This window comes from Harpia harpyja, chromosome 1 (genome assembly GCF_026419915.1).
Source record: "Harpia harpyja isolate bHarHar1 chromosome 1, bHarHar1 primary haplotype, whole genome shotgun sequence".
Taxonomy (NCBI): domain Eukaryota; kingdom Metazoa; phylum Chordata; class Aves; order Accipitriformes; family Accipitridae; genus Harpia; species Harpia harpyja.
Genome location: NC_068940.1, coordinates 95,916,333 through 95,935,356, shown reverse-complemented (window position 1 = coordinate 95,935,356; position 19,024 = coordinate 95,916,333). Strand labels below are relative to the sequence as shown.

General features: G+C 36.6%; 2 protein-coding genes across 5 annotated transcripts in view; one reads left to right on the top strand and one right to left on the bottom strand.

Moving 5' to 3' along the window:
* Positions 1 to 9,146, top strand: part of PFKP (phosphofructokinase, platelet) — a 47,151-nt gene extending 38,005 nt beyond the window's left edge. For all 3 annotated transcript variants that reach the window (XM_052806299.1, XM_052806306.1, XM_052806292.1), the window contains 6 exons: positions 3,339 to 3,503; positions 4,624 to 4,685; positions 5,698 to 5,809; positions 7,177 to 7,276; positions 7,930 to 8,035; positions 8,611 to 9,146. In XM_052806299.1, coding sequence (XP_052662259.1) covers positions 3,339 to 3,503; positions 4,624 to 4,685; positions 5,698 to 5,809; positions 7,177 to 7,276; positions 7,930 to 8,035; positions 8,611 to 8,764 — 699 coding nt within the window. In that variant the 3' untranslated portion in view covers positions 8,765 to 9,146. The remainder of the gene's footprint in view (positions 1 to 3,338; positions 3,504 to 4,623; positions 4,686 to 5,697; positions 5,810 to 7,176; positions 7,277 to 7,929; positions 8,036 to 8,610) is intronic.
* A 684-nt stretch (positions 9,147 to 9,830) lies between these two features.
* PITRM1 (pitrilysin metallopeptidase 1) overlaps positions 9,831 to 19,024 on the bottom strand; it is a 30,203-nt gene continuing 21,009 nt past the window's right edge. For both annotated transcript variants that reach the window (XM_052806271.1, XM_052806280.1), the window contains exons 18-27: positions 18,868 to 18,944; positions 18,392 to 18,557; positions 18,163 to 18,263; positions 17,134 to 17,254; positions 16,263 to 16,334; positions 14,832 to 14,944; positions 14,158 to 14,283; positions 12,723 to 12,868; positions 10,939 to 11,041; positions 9,831 to 10,309 (exon numbers count right to left, since the gene is read on the bottom strand). In XM_052806271.1, coding sequence (XP_052662231.1) covers positions 10,216 to 10,309; positions 10,939 to 11,041; positions 12,723 to 12,868; positions 14,158 to 14,283; positions 14,832 to 14,944; positions 16,263 to 16,334; positions 17,134 to 17,254; positions 18,163 to 18,263; positions 18,392 to 18,557; positions 18,868 to 18,944 — 1,119 coding nt within the window. In that variant the 3' untranslated portion in view covers positions 9,831 to 10,215. The remainder of the gene's footprint in view (positions 10,310 to 10,938; positions 11,042 to 12,722; positions 12,869 to 14,157; positions 14,284 to 14,831; positions 14,945 to 16,262; positions 16,335 to 17,133; positions 17,255 to 18,162; positions 18,264 to 18,391; positions 18,558 to 18,867; positions 18,945 to 19,024) is intronic.

Below are 19,024 nucleotides of genomic sequence, written 5' to 3'. Positions count from 1 at the left end.
ACTGAGCTCAGTGCAACAGGGCATTTTAAGTACATGGTTAACACTAAACACATGAATAATCCCACAGACTGCATTAGGCTTAACATATATTAAGTGCATATAAATGCATTCATAGTATAGATAGTTAAGTCTGTCATTGATGCTGACTAAACAGTGTGAGGCCAGAACTTGCTATGAATGAGTTTTCCATTTCAGTCAGAACAGTCAGTTTTCTAGTTTCAGTCTGCCATAGCTTTTTCCCTTGGGTACAACTGCTAAATGAACTCCTTAAGTTCTTTACTATCCTATTGAGTCTGCTGGAGCCACAGCAAAGGGAGCTGAGCTGAGGTCTAATGCAAACAAATGAGTAAACCTCTGAACAGCTCTGGGTTTTATCAAACCCCTCATTATCAATCCATATAACTAATTGGGAAGTAATTGTCCAAGAAAGTCAGAATAGAGATGCAGGGGTTTGAGAAATGCGGGTTTATTTTCCTGCTCTGATATGGTGGTGTTTATAGAGTGAAAAAGCTCCAGTAGGTAATTGAAAGAGCTGTGTCAGAATATACTATGGCCTGGTCTTTGGGAGATGCAATACAGCAACCTTGGGGTGAAGATGACCTAAGATGTAGTGTGGGTAAATTGTAGCAATACGTTCATAGGCAGGACACAGGTACTTTTACCACTCCATGAGCTGCTTCCCCCTTACCTACTTCTACAAATCTCAGGCTAAGTCTGCTAATTATGACTGATATCACTTCAAATAGTGATGCACCTGTAAAAGTGAAAACATGAAAACAATGGGAGGAAAAAGGATTGCATATATTGCTGCTTCCTCTTATTTCACTGTTTTTATTATTAATTTTAATTGCAATTTGTACAGCTTTCAATAAAGCTCTCAGTAAAAAATAAAATTAAAAATGGCTGTATCTATTGAATTTCATGATGGTTAGAATGTTTAGTTTATGCTAAAAATAGAACACTGTTGATTTGGTGAAGTTTTGAATATCAGATTTTTCATGAAGCTGGCTCAGTTCATGTGAAAGCTCAACTAGCAATGGAATTCCAAAGAGTACTCCAGAAAGAGTCACCATGCCTTCATGTTTAAAACTTCTGAAATCTGCATCAAGCATTTGAGCTTTGGCCTTTCCAGCCTATGGAGTAGTATGTGAATGAATGATTCTTTAAAATCTCTCTCTGCCATTTTTGTATTTGTGTGTTTCTGTCAGTCATTCTGAGAGAGCAAGAATAGCAGAAAGTTTCTACTTAACGTCTCTTGTATAGTCAAGGATAGAAATCCTTCTAAATAAATCTAAAGTGGGTAATCCCAAAAGCAACTAATGATTTACATCCTTGCTTAGAACTTGGAGCTTCTCAAAAGGCAGAAAATCTCATTCTACTACCAGCAGCTGGAAAACTTTTGGTAAACTCCAAGCTTTCTAAAAAAGTTTTAGGTCTCTCAAAATGAAAGAAATCTTTGCATGTGTATTTATTTATTCAGTGTCTAAAACCAAGATTTTTTTTTTTTATAACACAAACTTAACACATAGTATCCATCCAGTTCCAGGCAGCTTTTTTAAAATGAGTTAAAATTGGTTCAGTGCCGCACCTGCCACGATTAAAAGTAATGGGGATTTTAATAAATTTATTATTGTTTGCCATATGCCAGAAGACAGTATTCTGCAAAAATTCTTATGAAAACACATCTGGAAGGGGAAAGTAAAGTGCTTGAGGACACTGTAGAATCCAAGACAGCTAAAAGTAATTGTCATTTTGAAAAACTGATTGAAGTTCAACACAGGCTTTTGTGACTCAGTTTGTCATGGAGATACTTTCTGCTTAGGATAACAGAATGTCAATCCGTATTCTGAATAATTTCATGTGAATTCTGCACTTGTATGTGTGTACACATAATGTGCACATCTGGCAATATATAAAAATATTTGTATAAATGAATTTACATGTATCTTTTAGTAGCTGGACCTAAATAAATGCATACACTGGTTTTAGTCCTTCAGTGCATTAAACCTTATGATGTTAGGAGTTCTAAGCTTTTATTATTTTTAGTTTTTTCACATATCAATTCATTATTTGTTCTGTGGTCTGTTAGGTATATTTTTAAAAGCTGTATTGCTCACAATCTTTATTTCAGCTTGAAGTATTTTCAGTTAGCTGATTGAAGGTTCTGGTTGTAACTATCTGTGAAACAGTTACTCATTCAGAAAAACAGTAAGGCATGGGGATTTTTTAAAATCATAATTTAGGTTTCAAGATGACGAACTTCACAGGTACTTTTATTTCTTGTTTTTACTAAACAGGACTAGTGTAGGGACAGAATATCAGTTTCACAAAATTCTTGTCACCAAGTGTGGTATAACCTATTTATTTTTAAGACAAAGAAGGAAATAGAAAGATACTATTTCTCTTATTTGCTTTCTGAAAGGAAGATACATTATCTGATGACTTTAAAATAACTGAATGGTAGAAAAATTCATTCCAGGAAGTGAGTTTGTCAAATAGCTTTTTGAGTAGTATTAAAACCTGGAGATGCAAGAGTAGCCTAGTTCCTAGGTTTCTATGTTTTCCTAGGTCCTACTACACTTGAAATTTTCTGTTATTTTACAAGTCTCTTAGGCAGCTCTAATATTGGTGTTAATTGGTGGCATGTAAGCAAGAGATCTCTTTGTAGAGAACATTCTTTATGCTGGTGAATGCAAGTGGAGATTGTACTCTTTTTGTATTAAGTATGTATCTATTAATAAAAATACCAAAAACATTTAAAAAAATGCTCTCCCAGTGCTTGAAAGAATGATGTTGATATGCTTATTGGAAAGTAAACAATAGAGCAATACATGCTCAAGACTTAAGTTTAAGGAATTGTAGCCGTTAAGTATGGTTGGGAATGCAATGAATTTTAAAATCAATACTAAGAAGAAATAAACTCTTCAGTAATGAATAGAGTCAAAGCAGAGAAGAGAAACTTACTCATACCAGAATTGATTAAAAAGCTCCATTATATCTATTTGTATCTCTGTTAGAAAACTATCACAACTTTTAAGTCCATGCACAAATGAAAATTAATTCTTGTTTCAGTATTTGCAGGAAGCAAATAAATAAGAGTTGATAGCAGCAAAACATTTTATTTTGACTGCGATGTTCAATGTATGATTTATAAGAATTGCTTTATTTGGTATTTATTACAGTTAAATGGGTTATGCTATTTTGGAACTTTTAAATATGTGGATTTTATATATTCTTTAATCCTTTTACCAATAAGTGATGCAAAGTTGCATGGCATATAAAAGCATAAAAATTCAGAATTTTTTTATTTAAACTTACAATATCTTGTCTTTGATTAGACATGTGATCGCATCAAACAGTCAGCCAGTGGTACCAAGCGTCGTGTATTCATCATTGAGACCATGGGTGGTTATTGTGGTTATCTGGCTAATATGGGGGCCCTTGCGGCAGGAGCTGATGCTGCTTATATCTTTGAAGAACAGTTTGATATTCGAGAGCTCCAGGTATACAGCACTAGAAATGTTTTACTCATTTTTAAGTAGATGCTAAAATTGTTGTACGTATATGGCATAATGTGTATATTTGAAGTAGATTGCTCATGTAACAAAAAAAATAAACAAAGTTTAGATGGTATCTAAAAGCTGCACTTGTCAGTAGAGCTTTGATATAATGCCAGTTCTTATGTCGTATTATATAAAGGAATATATATATACACCCAGTTATTCTTGGCATCAGGTTCAGTTAAATGACAAAATTATTGTATTAGCCATTAAACACTACTAGATAAATTGTTTTATTTTTATTCTTCTGATTGAAATTCAAATTACATGTAAATAAACAGACCTGGGCAGTTTTAAAAGAGGAAAAAAAAAAAAAATAGGGGGAAAAAAGAAAAAAAGGAATACTTCTTCCATTATGATATTGCCTCAGCTCATTGTGTTAGAAAGCCATTCAGGTCAGGAACTGAACTATTCAGAGCATATTTGGAGGTGTTACTAAAATAAAGATCTCGGGCTTTATGGATTACAGATTAGGGTGTAAGCTGATACAGAACTTGTCTACTGTGAGGATTTTACACTTCTGAGGTAGTTGGTGCTAGCTGTGGTCATGGACAACTACAAAGCTAAAAAGACAGAAATTTCCTGAAAGGAAAAGAGATGGGAAATGAATCATAATTCCTCCCCACTCATTTCTCAGTGGCATGTACTCTTCATGTCATATATGGGAGTACCAGCACAGCAGTACATCACTATCCATAACAGGACCATTGCAAGGACTGGGAGTAAGGGCAAGCTGTGATCTTTTGTGGCAAGTTCTGTATTTTTATGTATATCAAGGTTATCCAACTTTGGTGCTGTACCAGTATAGCATACAAAAAACAACTTTGTGTTGCTATTAAAATCAATTATTTGTGATGTAGAGGAAGAAGTTAGTTTTAACCCAAGATGAATAAATACCCATACATGGTATATTATCCTGGATCTTCAAAAACCTGTTGATTATTTGAATTTGCACATAATACTTTATGTGGAATACTTTACAGAAGTTCTTAGGATATGTAGGCTCGTTAAAGTTGGTTTAGAGTTCTGTATGGTGCGTTAAAAATACTTTTGTTGTTTCTAGGCTAATGTGGAACACTTGACTGAAAAAATGAAAACCAGTATCCAGCGTGGTCTAGTGCTGAGGTAAGTAGAAGTAGGTTTAATAGATGGCATCAGTGATGCTGAGCACTTCCAGCCAGGTAGGCTGTTTGGCCACTTGCAAAGACACTCCAAGTCTATATTCCTTGATTATTCCTTTAGCATGTGATTTTTAGTAAAGCTGTTGCTCCAGAAGGCAATTCTGGGAGCTGTCAGGAAGCTCAAGTCCAAAGCTTCCTTCTTTCTACATAAATATATTTGCTCCATAATCTAATATTTTATCCTATTTTCAGCCTATTTTTTCATCGGCTTTTTCTGTTATTGTAGATACTGTCTTACCAAAGATAGTGTGAAAACTAGCATACATGTGTACACATATAGTATGGCCTTTACCATAAAAATCCTACTTAGATTTTAGGAGATAACACAGAATAAAATACCTTTCAAAAATCAAAACATTTAAAACATGTTGATTAACATGTTTTAAAATTATACCTTCTTAGGCAGCCTGAATCAGGCTGTAGCTTCTCTCTTGAGCATTTATTTTCAGTCTGCCAAATAGTGAAGGGCTGAAAAATGAATACTCCAATAAGCTGTATGAGGATACCATTGTCTTTGTTCAGGTTCTACTAGTTATATGACTAGGGTGAAAAAATAAGGAACAGCCTAAGGTACTGTTCATTATCCATGCTTTTATACAGGGCAAAATGATGACATTGGATGTCAATGACTTTTTTTGGCAGTTTTAATGACTTTGTTTTAGTGCAATTTTAACTCTGCATAACAAACTTGTCAGACCTAAAATGGTATTTTTCACTATCTTATTCAATAATGGATTCCAAGTGACCTGCCAGTGATGTCAGTGTAGTAAAAGTAATGCAGACTTCAAAATCATGAGCATGTTATGTGGACGTAAACGTATGTGATTAGATGAAAATACCTGGGCCATGATTACTTGTATCAAGAAAATGGGAAAATATTTGTCATTCAGTAGTTGTAAAGACATCCACTACTTAATAGCAAATTTCCTAACTGTATCTGGCCTTAATTGTTACAGAAATGAGAACTGCAATGAGAACTACACAACTGACTTCATTTATCAGCTGTATTCTGAAGAAGGAAAAGGAGTGTTTGACTGTCGAAAAAATGTATTGGGCCACATGCAGCAGGTAAAAATGACCTTAAAGTTACAGACAAGCTTAAATTTGTATGAACAGAGAACATACAGAGAACACTATTCAAGCATTTCAAACAAGTCTGATTCAGGATTAAAGAAAAAAAGTGCGTGGATTTTTGTTTATAGGTAACTCAGAAGTTTTTGTTAGCGTTACATTTTACTGCAATTCCTTCTTAAAAATCCAGGAAAAAAATGCATTAGATTCTTAATGATTTTCATTTTCATTCCTCTCCTGTCTGTATTAATAAACAATTATACTTTTTTAATAGATAATACAGCTATCTTACTATTACTGTAATATATCCTTAGAACAAACTCATCTGCCCATCTGTAATGTATCTGGCTTCTGAACCCTGGGAGAGATGAGATTTCATTAAGAAAATATGTGCAGATGAATTGTTCTTGTAGAAGAGACAGTAGTGAACTACTCCTTATGGTCTTTGTACCTTGCATCTCTTTATCTCACTATAGTGCTTGTTAGTGGGCAAATAGTAAGTTTCTAATTTGGCTACGCTAATCACCAAGACTGAGGTAGAGTAAAAAATACAAGTACAGCCAAATTTCTCAAGTACTAGTAGTGAAATGACTCTCTCTCCTTTTAAGTCATTTCAAGTTGTATGTATATTCCCCTTACTCATATATTTTTAGATTATTCAGTGCTGAGGTTGGTATTTTGTGTAAAATTTAGCAAAGTTTATTTTGAAGGTCAAGACCAGCATTAGTCAACCAATCTGAAACTACTTCACCTATGATTTCAGTCCCATCTGCTGCATTGAAAACAGACAGAAAAGTCAGACATTATATAATATAGAGAGAGAGGTTAAAAAAAAAACCCCTAAACAAAACAACACTAGTCTAGGAAGTCCTAACGTGTTTTTTTCATCCTAGTATTATATACACAGTATTCCGGCCTTCCTTGTTCTAGCTGCAATAGAGCGCTATGCTTCCCAGGCTTCCTAGATTACAGAGTCAGCATTTAGGTTTCTGAGGCTCCTTCTGACACCTCTCCTTCAATAGTTTCCTGGTCTATGCTGAAACCAGGTTGCCCTATGGAAGCGTGACAGCTGGGCAGCGCTTAATGATCGCACTGAGGAGAAGTGGAAGAAAGGGAAAACGGCGAAATTTATCTAAGTGAAAAGTATTATTGATTCAGTGAGAATTCTACTGGTGTTTAACACAAATTTTAAATGTTTAACTTGATTTGTGTGGTGGGGTTTTTGGTTTGTTTATTTGTTTTTCTAAGTGGGGGAAATGGAAATAAGAGGTAGAGCAGGCCATGAACAGAGATGACTGATAAAATAAGATGACACAAATACTGGTTCAATAACTACACTAACCCACACTTAAATTTTCACACAGGGTGGTGCACCTTCACCATTTGATAGAAACTTCGGGACAAAAATTTCTGCAAAAGCTATGCAATGGATTTCCAAAAAACTGAAAGAAACCTACCGAAAAGGTGCAGAAATATTTGGTGCTATCTCTTGTTACTGTCTTTGATTAGCTATTGGTATAAGACTACTCTACTATGCAAACATGTGAATGTGTATTAGTTTGCTAGTCAACATACTTCTTTCCCTCTCGGTTATGTTTTTATTACTCTGTAGTGCCTTGCTGTGCTTCCTCCTGTAAGATTTCCCCTCAAGTGAGGTCAATAATTCAGATAGCTCTTTTCTTATCTTTCTTTAAAAAAAATGCTAGTGTGATTACAGTTTTTCATGCATGAAGGAATTGATGGTTATATAGTTACATCTGTTCTTCCTTTTTGTTTCATGGTGGCTACATGGGAGACAGAAGAAGGTAATATGTCTTCTTTGGGAATTTTGTAAAGTACTATTTACTAAAATCTAATTTAAAACTGGATGTTAAAATTCAGTCTTATTGTTACTTATTTACATTGTATTTTCATTGCTAATCACCAAAGCTACATTAAAAAAGTGAAGATCTCCTAACCCTATTAAAGTACTAATTGATGTTTTGTCATTACATTAAATATTCAGTTAACTGGAATTAAGCTACTGTAAGCTTCCTATTCAGTTTAATTACAGAAAAAGGGTATTTACCCTTACAAGTGTGAATAAGAAAGATACTGAATTATTTCATTCTTTTTAGGAAAAGTATTTGCCAATACTGATGACTCAGTTTGTTTGCTGGGAATGCGTAGACGCAACCTTGTTTTCCAACCTGTGGCTGAGCTTAAGACTGAAACAGACTTTGTGTATGTATACGCTGCTTACATTTTAAACATCTCAACACAGGCTTCCTTTCACCACATCAAATGAACAACTTCTCCGCAGTGCTGACACACAGTGTTTGTCAACTGGTTTACTCCACTTTCATTGTTAGCCTGCATTCAGCCAGTGATTCACTCTGTTCACTTGTCTTTTCTAACAACTCCCTTCATGCTTTCTCTTCATCTTCCTTATACTTGGAAGCCTCTTGTAGATTCTGGAACTCCACTGTTCTTTTAAATAACTTTCTTGTAATGTCTTTGTTCTAATGCCCAGAATTGCTCTACATGCTGGTACAGTTTAGTGGAGCAGCATTTTTGTGCCAAATTTGGTATTGTCCTTACCTATAATGAACATCTTCCAGTAAAATCTGTTCATTTCTTCAGTATTCTGTCCTTAATTCTCTCCATTTTGGGTCACTGTTTACATCCCACCATAAATGTCAATATCTGATCCTATTTATGAGGAAGGCCATTAATGTTAGTATTGTCAAATGTGTTTGTCTTGGCCACTAAGTGAATCACCTTATCTTTTTCCTCCCCCACCCCCAACTGTTACACAGACACAGGATTCCCAAGGAGCAATGGTGGCTGAAGTTGCGACCACTGATGAAAATCCTGGCCAAGTACAAGACTAGTTACGATGTTTCAGATTCAGGCCAGCTGGAGCATGTTGCTATGCACAGCCCAAAGGAAGCAGAAACCGGAGCCATCTAAAGACAACACTTTTAGATTATTGTAATAGATGCACATTGTGAGTAACAATGCTTTAGAATTATTACAGCTTTGTTTTGTAACATTTAAGTTATTGTACCAGCACTTTATGTGAAACAAGATGTTCAGATGTCACAGATTTTGTCCCGTATTTGTGTTATGTTTGAAACAAACCCTAGCATCTAATGGACAAGCACCATTTACTGATACTACCCTTTAACAATCAGTGCAACGCTGTTCTATGCACTCTGTAAGTTACTCATCTACTGCACTTTGTTTCAGAGTACTTACACCCAAAAAATAAGTGTAGATGGCTAGCTTTGTGTTGAGTTACAGAATGTGCTTAATGTATCTGAAGTGAAATAAAATACTGTTGCAAACATCATGACTTGTCAGAAACTGTATTCACCTGCTTTTAAACAATGGGGGGACTAATGCTTCATAATGGATTCTCTATACACTCCAGTAAAGGAGAAAAGCAATGGCCCTTTTCCTTCCCTAACCATGCAGGTAGTAGTCACAGCAGGGGGCAAGCTGGTTTTTGCTGCTTCTTCAGGATTAGGCTGGAATGTGGAATTCCTTATCCTTGTACAGGGATGATAAAACTATTGGGGGGGGTGGGGGGTGGGCAGGGCAGGCAGGGGAAGCTTTAAAAACTTGAGATTCACAAGGGTGTAATCTGGTCCTTGCTTCATACTTCCTTTCTCCCAGCTTCTTCAAGACTCTTTAAAAAAAAAAAATAACTAACTAATAATGAAAAAGGGTAAAATTGATTTTTGAAATTAGGCTGACAAACATGTTTCCTCAGGCCAGCTTCTCTGTTAACTGGACCTTGACAAAAAGCTAAATACTAGACTGTCATATGAAAATATGACTGAACGTTGCTCAAATTGGCAAGATGATAGGCTGAACTTACTTAAAATACACTGCCTCATTACTGATTCGCCGACTACACTGCAATTCACTACAAACTGGGCTTCATGCAAGGTGGAATGTACTGTCAAAAGCTCCTCTACCCGTAGGTGGCTTATGTAAAGGCATTATCACACCAAAGAATGAAATCTCTCAGTATGGGAGACATAGTTCTTTATATATCTAACAGCAGACATGATTTCAAACAAACACCATTTAAAACTTGAGAGTTTTAAATATACAAAAATATTTAATTTATATAGTATTCATATGGCAATGGGAGGAGTGAGGCTTCCGTAAAATATTAAGGTCTGTCTTTGCCATACAGAGCATATAATTCTTGCTCTCAAATACTGTATGGTTAGAAAATTTTTCACATAATTATTTCAAGGACAGCTTTTCACTGGTTTGTTGGACACTGTTGAAAGCAGCAATGAATATTTAAGTTGGACCATAGCACTGTCAAAAGTTACTAAAAACCCCTAATTATATAGTCACACAGATTGGCTTGTTCTATATTAGCTCAGATGTTCAGCAGCAATTCATCGTTTGACCCATGAGGGATCTTTGGTGATATCTGCATTTTCTGGGCCTAGTACAGCTTGACTACGCGTGCTCTTCCCAACTGCAAGATACCTGCAAGAAAAAAACAGAAACAAATGAGAAGCTGCTGCATTCTGTTACCTGTAACTCTGCTATACAAGTTAAAAATATTCCCATCTCAGGAAAAAGTGCTCTTTGATATATACCTCTTGTTTGCATTTACAGCATCTTTTGGACTTCTTACAGTGTTTTTTCCCCAGTCATCACAATACAAGAGTCTCCTAAGACGTAGCTCTAACTAGCCTATCTCCTTAACCTTGTATTCTTCAGTAGTGGAATTCTTAAGCCTAAAAGTGAATTCAGAAGTCTAAAGAAGCACAAAATGTTACAAGTCTAGAAGAACCAGCTCATATAGCCAGGAGCTGGATGTCTGAGTGTACTCTCTCTCCAGACAGTTTCTGGACCCTTCCAAAGTAAAACAATCACCTCCCACAAATTCAGAACATAGGAGGGAGTTACATCTGCTAAAATGCCATAAGCAGGACATAATTAACATCTCTCTTTCTAGGTTACAAAAGCAAACGGTGAAAGTAGTGCAAAGGGCCAAGGGAAAATATCCAAGAACTTCATTATGACAACTTTCACAAACTGTTTTCTTCTTCAAATGAGGTTTTTGTTCTGTTTTTCAAGTAAATATTTTCCTAAATTGAGCACAGACTTACTTGTTTGATACATCAACCAGGTTATCACTGTTGACAGCAAAAAGTTGTTCTCTGTGCACCTGCTTCATTTCATCTGAAATCCCATATAAGAAATGATCCATTCCTAGGAAAAAAACAAAACAAAACAAAACCATGCACTGCACTGGTGCACTGGAATCTCAGCTACAACTAAGCACATGAACGAGTGCAAACTAAGACAGGTACGTGTGCTGGAGGGGAAGAACAGAGACTACCATTAAGGCCATTCATTGTTCTGAGACAATAACTGTAAATCAAACATTAAAAGGAGTTTCCTATTTAGGAAAAAAAAAAGATTCATATTCTATTCTGGCAAGTGATTTAGTTTGTCAAAAACCTCAACGTAATGGTGGTCCAGAAAACCTAAAAATGATTAATTCTGAAGAGTCTCAGTACTTTCTAACAACATTTTAGCCAAACTGCATTTCATGAGGCTTCTATTTTTATTGTGGTTTACAACAACAAACTCCTACAATTTGCAATCAGTTGTAATATATGTGCAATGCAAAGGTTTGATCACCTTTTTGTACTACACATAGAAATCTGCATACAAATGCTTTAATGCTTTTGTTGGAATACTTGCCTACAGTATTTTAATATTAATATTATAGGTCCATGAACAATCAGAGCGCTCCAAAATAATAATAGAAAAGCTTTTTGTCATGCAAATAATCATATGGAAAAAAATGTGGCTTGGGAGGACATCTGTTGACTAGTCCAACCTCCTGCCCAAAGCAGGGCTGACTTCCAAGTTAGATAAGGTTGTTCAAGTTCTTATCCAGGGCCAATGATCAAAATAACAGTAGTATGAAGGGACAGGTATTTCTGCAACAGCCTCTAGGCCAGTTGAACAATGTTCTTCTATTCAGTGTTCCACTAAATTTGCCATAGTTCTGTTAAGATGCGCGTTCAAATATCAAAGAATGTAAGTCACTACTCTCACAAATACCAACGTTCAATATGCACGTATTTCACTTGTATGCACCTAAAATTGATTACTTTTTTTTTTAATTGCCCAGACCAAAACCAAGTTCCATCAGCTGAAAGTCAGCTTCATTAAGTTTTCTTGTTTAATAAGTTAGCATTAATACACATACATATTAAAATAACGCTAATTTTAACCTTATCATTCCTTTTGTATAGGAAAGGAACGTATTCTAACTCAGCAAGTTTTGGACTGAAATTAAGCTGAGAATGGGGGAGGGAGGGAAAAGCGAGGAAAGCAAAGCAACAAGTGAGCAACTTGAAAAGATGTGAAGATACTACCAAGCCATCACAAGTATGCAGATATGTAGAGAAGATAACATGATCCACTGTAGCAGACAGACTTTTATGCTTCAACTTCTTCAAAAAAAGTATGCACAAAAGGTTAGAGACATTCATAGTCAGTATGCATACTTGTGTCAGGAAAATAATCCTTCAGGTTTTTTTGAATCAGAAGACCAATATTTCTTTTTATTTGCTTGCATTTAATGCCCTTTCCAAGCCTAAAGTTGTTTCTTTAATCTGCCTCCATCTCCTGGCTGTATTCATCTGACATCAAGGAGCAGTATGAATATGAAAACTTCAGCAGAGAGACTGAATGCATGTGGTGTTTCTGAAAGGGAGCAACAGGAATTGACTGCTTTGTTGAAACTGCAATTGTCTTACATCTGCCAAGTAGAAATTTTATCATATGATACAGTTTAGCAAACTATTTTCTTGCCTGTAAATTTAAATAAAAAAAAAATAATATTGGCAGTACTGTGAGGCTGCTGAGAGTATACCTTTATCTGAAGGAGCTATTGGTGCATCTACAGCAGCAAATACTGCTAGCTTAGCTTCGTCGATATCTTGTTGTGTGAATTCTCCAGATTTGGCCCATTTGATTGCTTTTTCAAATGTTTTTAAGGTGGCTAATGAATTCGGGTCTCTTAGAAGAAAAAAAAAAGAATTAATTACTTCAAGTCTTACAAAATGAAAACCTAATTGCTTTGTTCTCATTTCATTCATAGTTTACTATGCATCACACAAGCATACATACATGGGGATTAAACCAAATGATAAAACTTCCTTTTAACGTACAAAAAGAAATTTTGGGGTTGGGCTTTTTTTTTTTTCTTTTTTTTTTTCAGAAGAACGAAGTGTTATGAACCAGGCATTTTTTGAATTTTAGATACACAAGTGCAGCAAGTTCAGTTGCCTAAAAGTAGTTCTAAGACAGCATGCAGAGAACTGGTATTAAAAAAGATGGTAAACCAGCACTGTTTACAATGCCCTATCAATTTGCTGCACCAGCTTAGTAAGCATAACTGCCATTAATATCAATGCCGGTAATATTTATGATATGCCATATCTTCTCTGAGTTGCTTTTCCTGCTACACCTGTTTTTGCTCTCTGTAAAACAGGTGCAACAGGTTAACAACTACTGAAATACTAACCAGGACAAGTCCTACCATGTTGAAGCTTCATAGCAAGGCAAGGCTGCTCAAATTTTAGCTAGGAATCCCGACCAAGTACTGTGCTAGGCTGCCTTTGGTCTAGAAAAATGATTTAAGCCAGGACTCTAGCCACATGACATTTTTAGTGGGGATTACAACTAGTCTTTAATACCTCCAGTTTGCAAGTGCTTTGGTAAGATCAATGCAAGGTAAAACACCAACATGAGGTAACTGTTCTGGACTGGGGGGGGGGGAAGGGAAAAGAAAAGAAGGAGAAAGCAGTTCTAGCTCATCACCAGCAATGATTTCTGCTGAATCTCTGATTATTCCAGCAAGTCACCAAAGGAAGCTGCGTATTTTCAAACTCGGGAACTTAGGGAACAACATCGTTCTACTTCCTGGTCTTAAATTTAGAATAGTCTTGAATTCTCTTTTTTAGGGCCTCCTCAACCCAGGAAGAAACAAGTGAAAGCCAGTTTTACATAAACCTGGTACTGAGACAGTTAACATCTAGGTACAGAGACACAATGGTGGTTGCTACCAGCAGAGATAAGTTAGGCTTTCCCAAGGACAGAAACCAGAGAAAGCAAGGAGGGGTTCATCATATACCTTAAGCAATTAATCTTAACTTCATCAGCACTGAATCACTTTCTTGTTATTTCATTCTTTTCATTTTACTTAATCTTAAAAGACAACTACAACTAAGTCAAAAATAAGACACATGCAAGTGCAGTCAGTGGTCCCCTTAGACATGTACAGGAAAGAATGAACCTACTGTTACCTGTAGGAGTAGAAAGTGAATATGCCATTGTGACCAAGTTTAGCACCTCCACCATAAGCCCCTCCTTTCTCTCTGATTTCTCTATGTAGGAATTTAGCTGTCATCAACCGTGCAAGAATTCGAAGGCTGTAACGAGAGAAGTATCAACAGCAAAGATGTTAAATGAATTGGACAATGGTAATATTCTCAACTTCCTCTGAAGTTCACAAAGATCCCTATTTGCAACGCATTGCTTCTTGTAATCTACCCCAGTAACGATAACAATACTCAATATTTAATAATAGCTGAATAATGTGACATTATTTTAAGAGCGGCATTGCCTTGGAACATTCTTTGACTATTTCCATTTATTTCATTTTAATGAAATACAAGAGCAGCCTCCTAAACTTTGTTGCACGCAATAGGACTGTCAACTCCGACACATCCAAGTTGGCAGGGCTGTTTATTCAGAAGTTAGGGGATAGCAGCCCCTCATCATTTCATCTCAGCATTTACTAAAACAGGGCATTTCTGGACCTAGCAATATAAAGGATGTTCCATAAAGATTTTGTGACAAATGCACTGCAAAGCGTTTTCTATCGATACTCCATTTTCTGTGGTCAGCCTAGCACCTTCCATTTTGTTTTGTGCTGTGCAACATATGCTGAAGCTCCCTGCTGGTTCTGCTTTCCCACCTTGCATAGTCTGCAGCTGTGTAAGGAACCGTTCGAATGCATTCCCCAATATAGTTCACTGGGAACGGAAGTACAAAGTGGGTCTTCATCTGGCATGGTTTGAAAGTAGGATCCTAAGAGAAAAATGCATTATTGTCACAGTTAGCAGAGATTAGACAATTCACCCATTTGAGAACTCTGGCTTTTTTAAGAACTGTGAAATTCTGCCAAACATACAGACACACAAATACTAAAGCTGCCACTTGACCTACAGTGCAAACAGTGACATTTCGCTTGTGCCCATATTAGCAATCCAGTACACAGGATTACCTTGGGAAACTAAAGTACATGGACACCGTACATCAGCTACCCATCCTTGCACACCAGCTTCTCAGTTGTGCAGATCTTGTATTATTACCAAAGAGTTTTGAGTGGCATGCTTCCTCTGCCATGTCTTTACTTTGATTGAAGCAAGTGTTCATAACTCTCCACTTCTATGTCCACATAAGTACACAGTCACCACATTATATTTCAATCCATCTACTCAATTTTAAATATTGAAAACAAATTCAGAAACTGAAACCCACAAAAAAATGCAAACTATTTTTGAACAGTAGCAGCTGTAGGAATTTCCACTCAAACATCCCCTGCAATAAACTCAAGTCTTCCTTACAACCCCACTTCAAAACTTCCAGTCCTCTTCATGTCTCCAGGCCTCTGTAGCACTCACTTCTTTGCCTCTTTCACACATACACCTGCTTGTGTACTTGCTTAAGCATGAGCAGAGCCTTACACACCTCCAGTAGCTTTTATGACCCCATTTCAATACTCTCAAGGCTTTCTTAACTTCAGAGAGCTGTTCTCCAGCCCCTCACACAACCCTGGCTGGTTGGGCCAAGCACAGCAGCATATACATCACTGGTCAGCAAGCAAAACCGCGGGCTGAGCTCTCCCTGCCACCTTCTCAGAGGAGAGCTCAGGGTATGCTGAGCTGTTTTTCTCTCCTGTAGCTAAATACAGATTCTCATTTTTACTTAATTGTCACTGATGCTCTTCTGTCAGGTGTCACTCACATTCAGAATCATTTAGGGAGAAGAGGAAGTGACAGCACAGGAGCCTGGTTTTGAAAGAAACCAGGTTAAAAATAAAATAAGCATCACTTACAAGAGACAGCACAAGCGAGTATTTGCCTGCATGCACAGACATGGAGTTAGCTAAACAATCTTCATGCCAGAACCAAAGAGAAGATAACAAAAAGGATGACACAGAGGGATTGAGAAGTTTGACGGCTAGTTTAAGGAAACAGTCCAGTCAGAGGGTGGAACTGAAGGGCACATTATGTTTCAGTGGTGGTGTTCTAAATACTAAAAGAATCTGTAACAGCTTAAGATGGACCATTAGTATCAGTAACAGCCGTGTAATACCAATATTGCCAACCAGTACTGTACTTACGTTGACTAGTTTCCTTGTGATCTGCAAACCAGTAAGCATTTCACTTCCCACAGGTTTGACTTCTGAAGATTTCTACAAGACACCCAGCCCTCATATTAAAAGATGATTTAACAATTTAGACCAAGAATACTACAAATGCAACCCCTACCACTCAAACCTCATTGAAACTATCATCAGACTGTGTCTTCACAAACATAAGCAAGCTACTCAATTACTTCTTTATATTTGAATTTCTAAGCAAATGCCAAATAAATTTCCTTTCAAGAGTAATTTGGCAGTGAAAGACACTAAGACAGATTAAATGAGGCCCCAGAAGTTTCAGACTATCATTTTGCTCATGGGTAAGGAACTGGGAGTTTATTCCAGTCTCATCAGAAATTAAGACGGAGCTGTGTATTGGCAGAGCAGATCCTTTGTCAACTCTATTGAATCAAGCACATTTTGTGCCAAATGTCCTGAACAGCCAGATAACAAAACAAATTTCTATGCAACTGAGGAACTGCACGTCATGCCCTATTTCCTTTAGCCAACATTTCAAGTAAAGCTCAGCTAAAAAAGAAATTACAGTTTTATGCAACAGAGAAAGGAAGAATTTCTTTCTCCACATCCCACACAAAAGCGGTAACCTCAGGGCAAGGCTTGACAGCTGATCTACAGGATTACTATTGTCTATTTTATTGCGGTAAAGAACAGCCTCTGTGGCAAAACACATAGCAGCTTATTACAGAGCTGACTCTTGCAAATTTCTTCAGACATCTCTGTATAGACATAGTACCTGAGTTCAGATGATCTTCTGATTGCACAGTGGTCTTTACACAAGATCAAGTCAACTGTATTTGATGCCCTAGTCACAAATGAAGTAATTTCTTACCTCAATCACATGGGGACGAACAGGTTTTCTCTCTTTTTTACTTCTAGCTATGCCCTTTATAAATTTCTCTACTTCTTTAGATGCTTCTGGTATCTGTTGAGGTGCTGCATTCACTGAACACCTGTTAAAAGTACATACCAAGTTTTTACATGTTTTTGTGGTTTTGGACAGTCCTTTATAATTTGCACCACTTTGTCTTCCTAAACATTTTCTATTATATCATCAGAATGTTAGATCTGCACTCAAATGACAATTATTATCACAGAAAAAAGCAAAATACTCATAATCCAGCATTTGATGTGCCCCCCCCAAAAAAGTCAAGGTCCAATCGCTTTTCTTTTGGTTCTAAACTTTAGCAGTAGCTGTCACAGGACTACATCAGTTTCACAAACTATAAATGTCTCACAAAGAAAGTGATGCACTGTGTGTCCTCTTTACAGGCAGACTTACCATGGTTTTGAACAGTAGATATTTCCATAATTTCATTCATCATTTCATGCTTTGCAAAACAAAACTTTGCAACTTATGTCACTTCAAATGGATCTGTTTTTGGAACTAATGCGTCTGACACTAAACACCTTAAAGTGCCCTCTTACTTTTTCTAATATATGCATAAAGCAGATTTCAGAATGTCACTATTTTCCTTTTAGGAGAAAAACATCCAAAACAAACTGTATTCTACTGTTACAATACAACAGTATTTATCTCATGGGCGCCTTCAAGGAAAGAAAAAAGGCAGAACTTTGAGTATATCTGTAAAATCCCACAGGCGATTAACACACTTCTGGTACAACAGTTACATATTAAATTTGCTATAAGTTTCTCATACCTGTTAAAATTGAACAAAATAAGCCATAGCTACCACTTTGTAAGCAAGGAGAATTTAAACTAATAATATCTTTGTAGTTTTTTTACAGATCTCCCATTTCATAAAACCCCAGTATTCCATGAAGTGCACTGAGAAATGCAGTCACAGGCCACGGCCTCTCTTTAACCAAAATGCCCCTTTTCTTTTTAGCTGGAACTCACCTGATGTTGTCACTATTTAATAAATACTTCTTAATGCGTGGTAATTTGCGTAGTATTGGTTTAATATCAGACATTTCTGCTATTCTCTTCATCAACTTCACCTGTGTGGGAAGAGAAGGCAGAAAGACTACAGATTAATTAAGCCAATAGAAAGAATTAGCAAAAACGAGCACTGTAATTCCAAAGTTGAGGATTTTGGCTGCGCTGAAGGACGCCGTTAACTTTTCACCTGATCCATCCCACTGAACATTTCTTGCAGTTCTCCAGAAGGCGTAAGGTTTTTGCTGGCTCTAATAGAGGCATATAAATGCCCACAATCTGGAATCCCATTTGACAGCTCCTGTGCAGTCTTCTTAACCAGCACTCTGAAATGTTCTTCCTCCTCAAATCGGGGGCTGAAAAAGAGTAGAAGCAGGTCTCTAGGTCTCATGCAAAAGCACACCAATGGAATTTATAATACTGAATCATTCACCATACCAAGTTCAACAAAGAGCTTTTAAACTGTTGGTTCTCCATTTAATTCACTATATAGTCATGCAAATGATGGACTACTTAGGTTTAAAAACTGAGAGCTACTAAAGATACAGTTATAAAAAGAAACCCCAAAGTAGGATCTCTAAGAAGGGAATGGTTGGGGGAAGAGGGAAAAAGAGAAACCCAAAACACATGCAAAAACACAAACAAACAAAACCCAGTGTACTGTACTTGTTAAATATTTCACTCCATAAATGCATCATGTCTGGCAGATTTCTATCCAAGCATAGAGATGAAAAGAGCACACCCTGAAGGAAAAAATAAAAACAAAACACAAAAAAACCCCCTTCACACAGGACAACCAAAGCAATGGCCTGAGAAATGCACA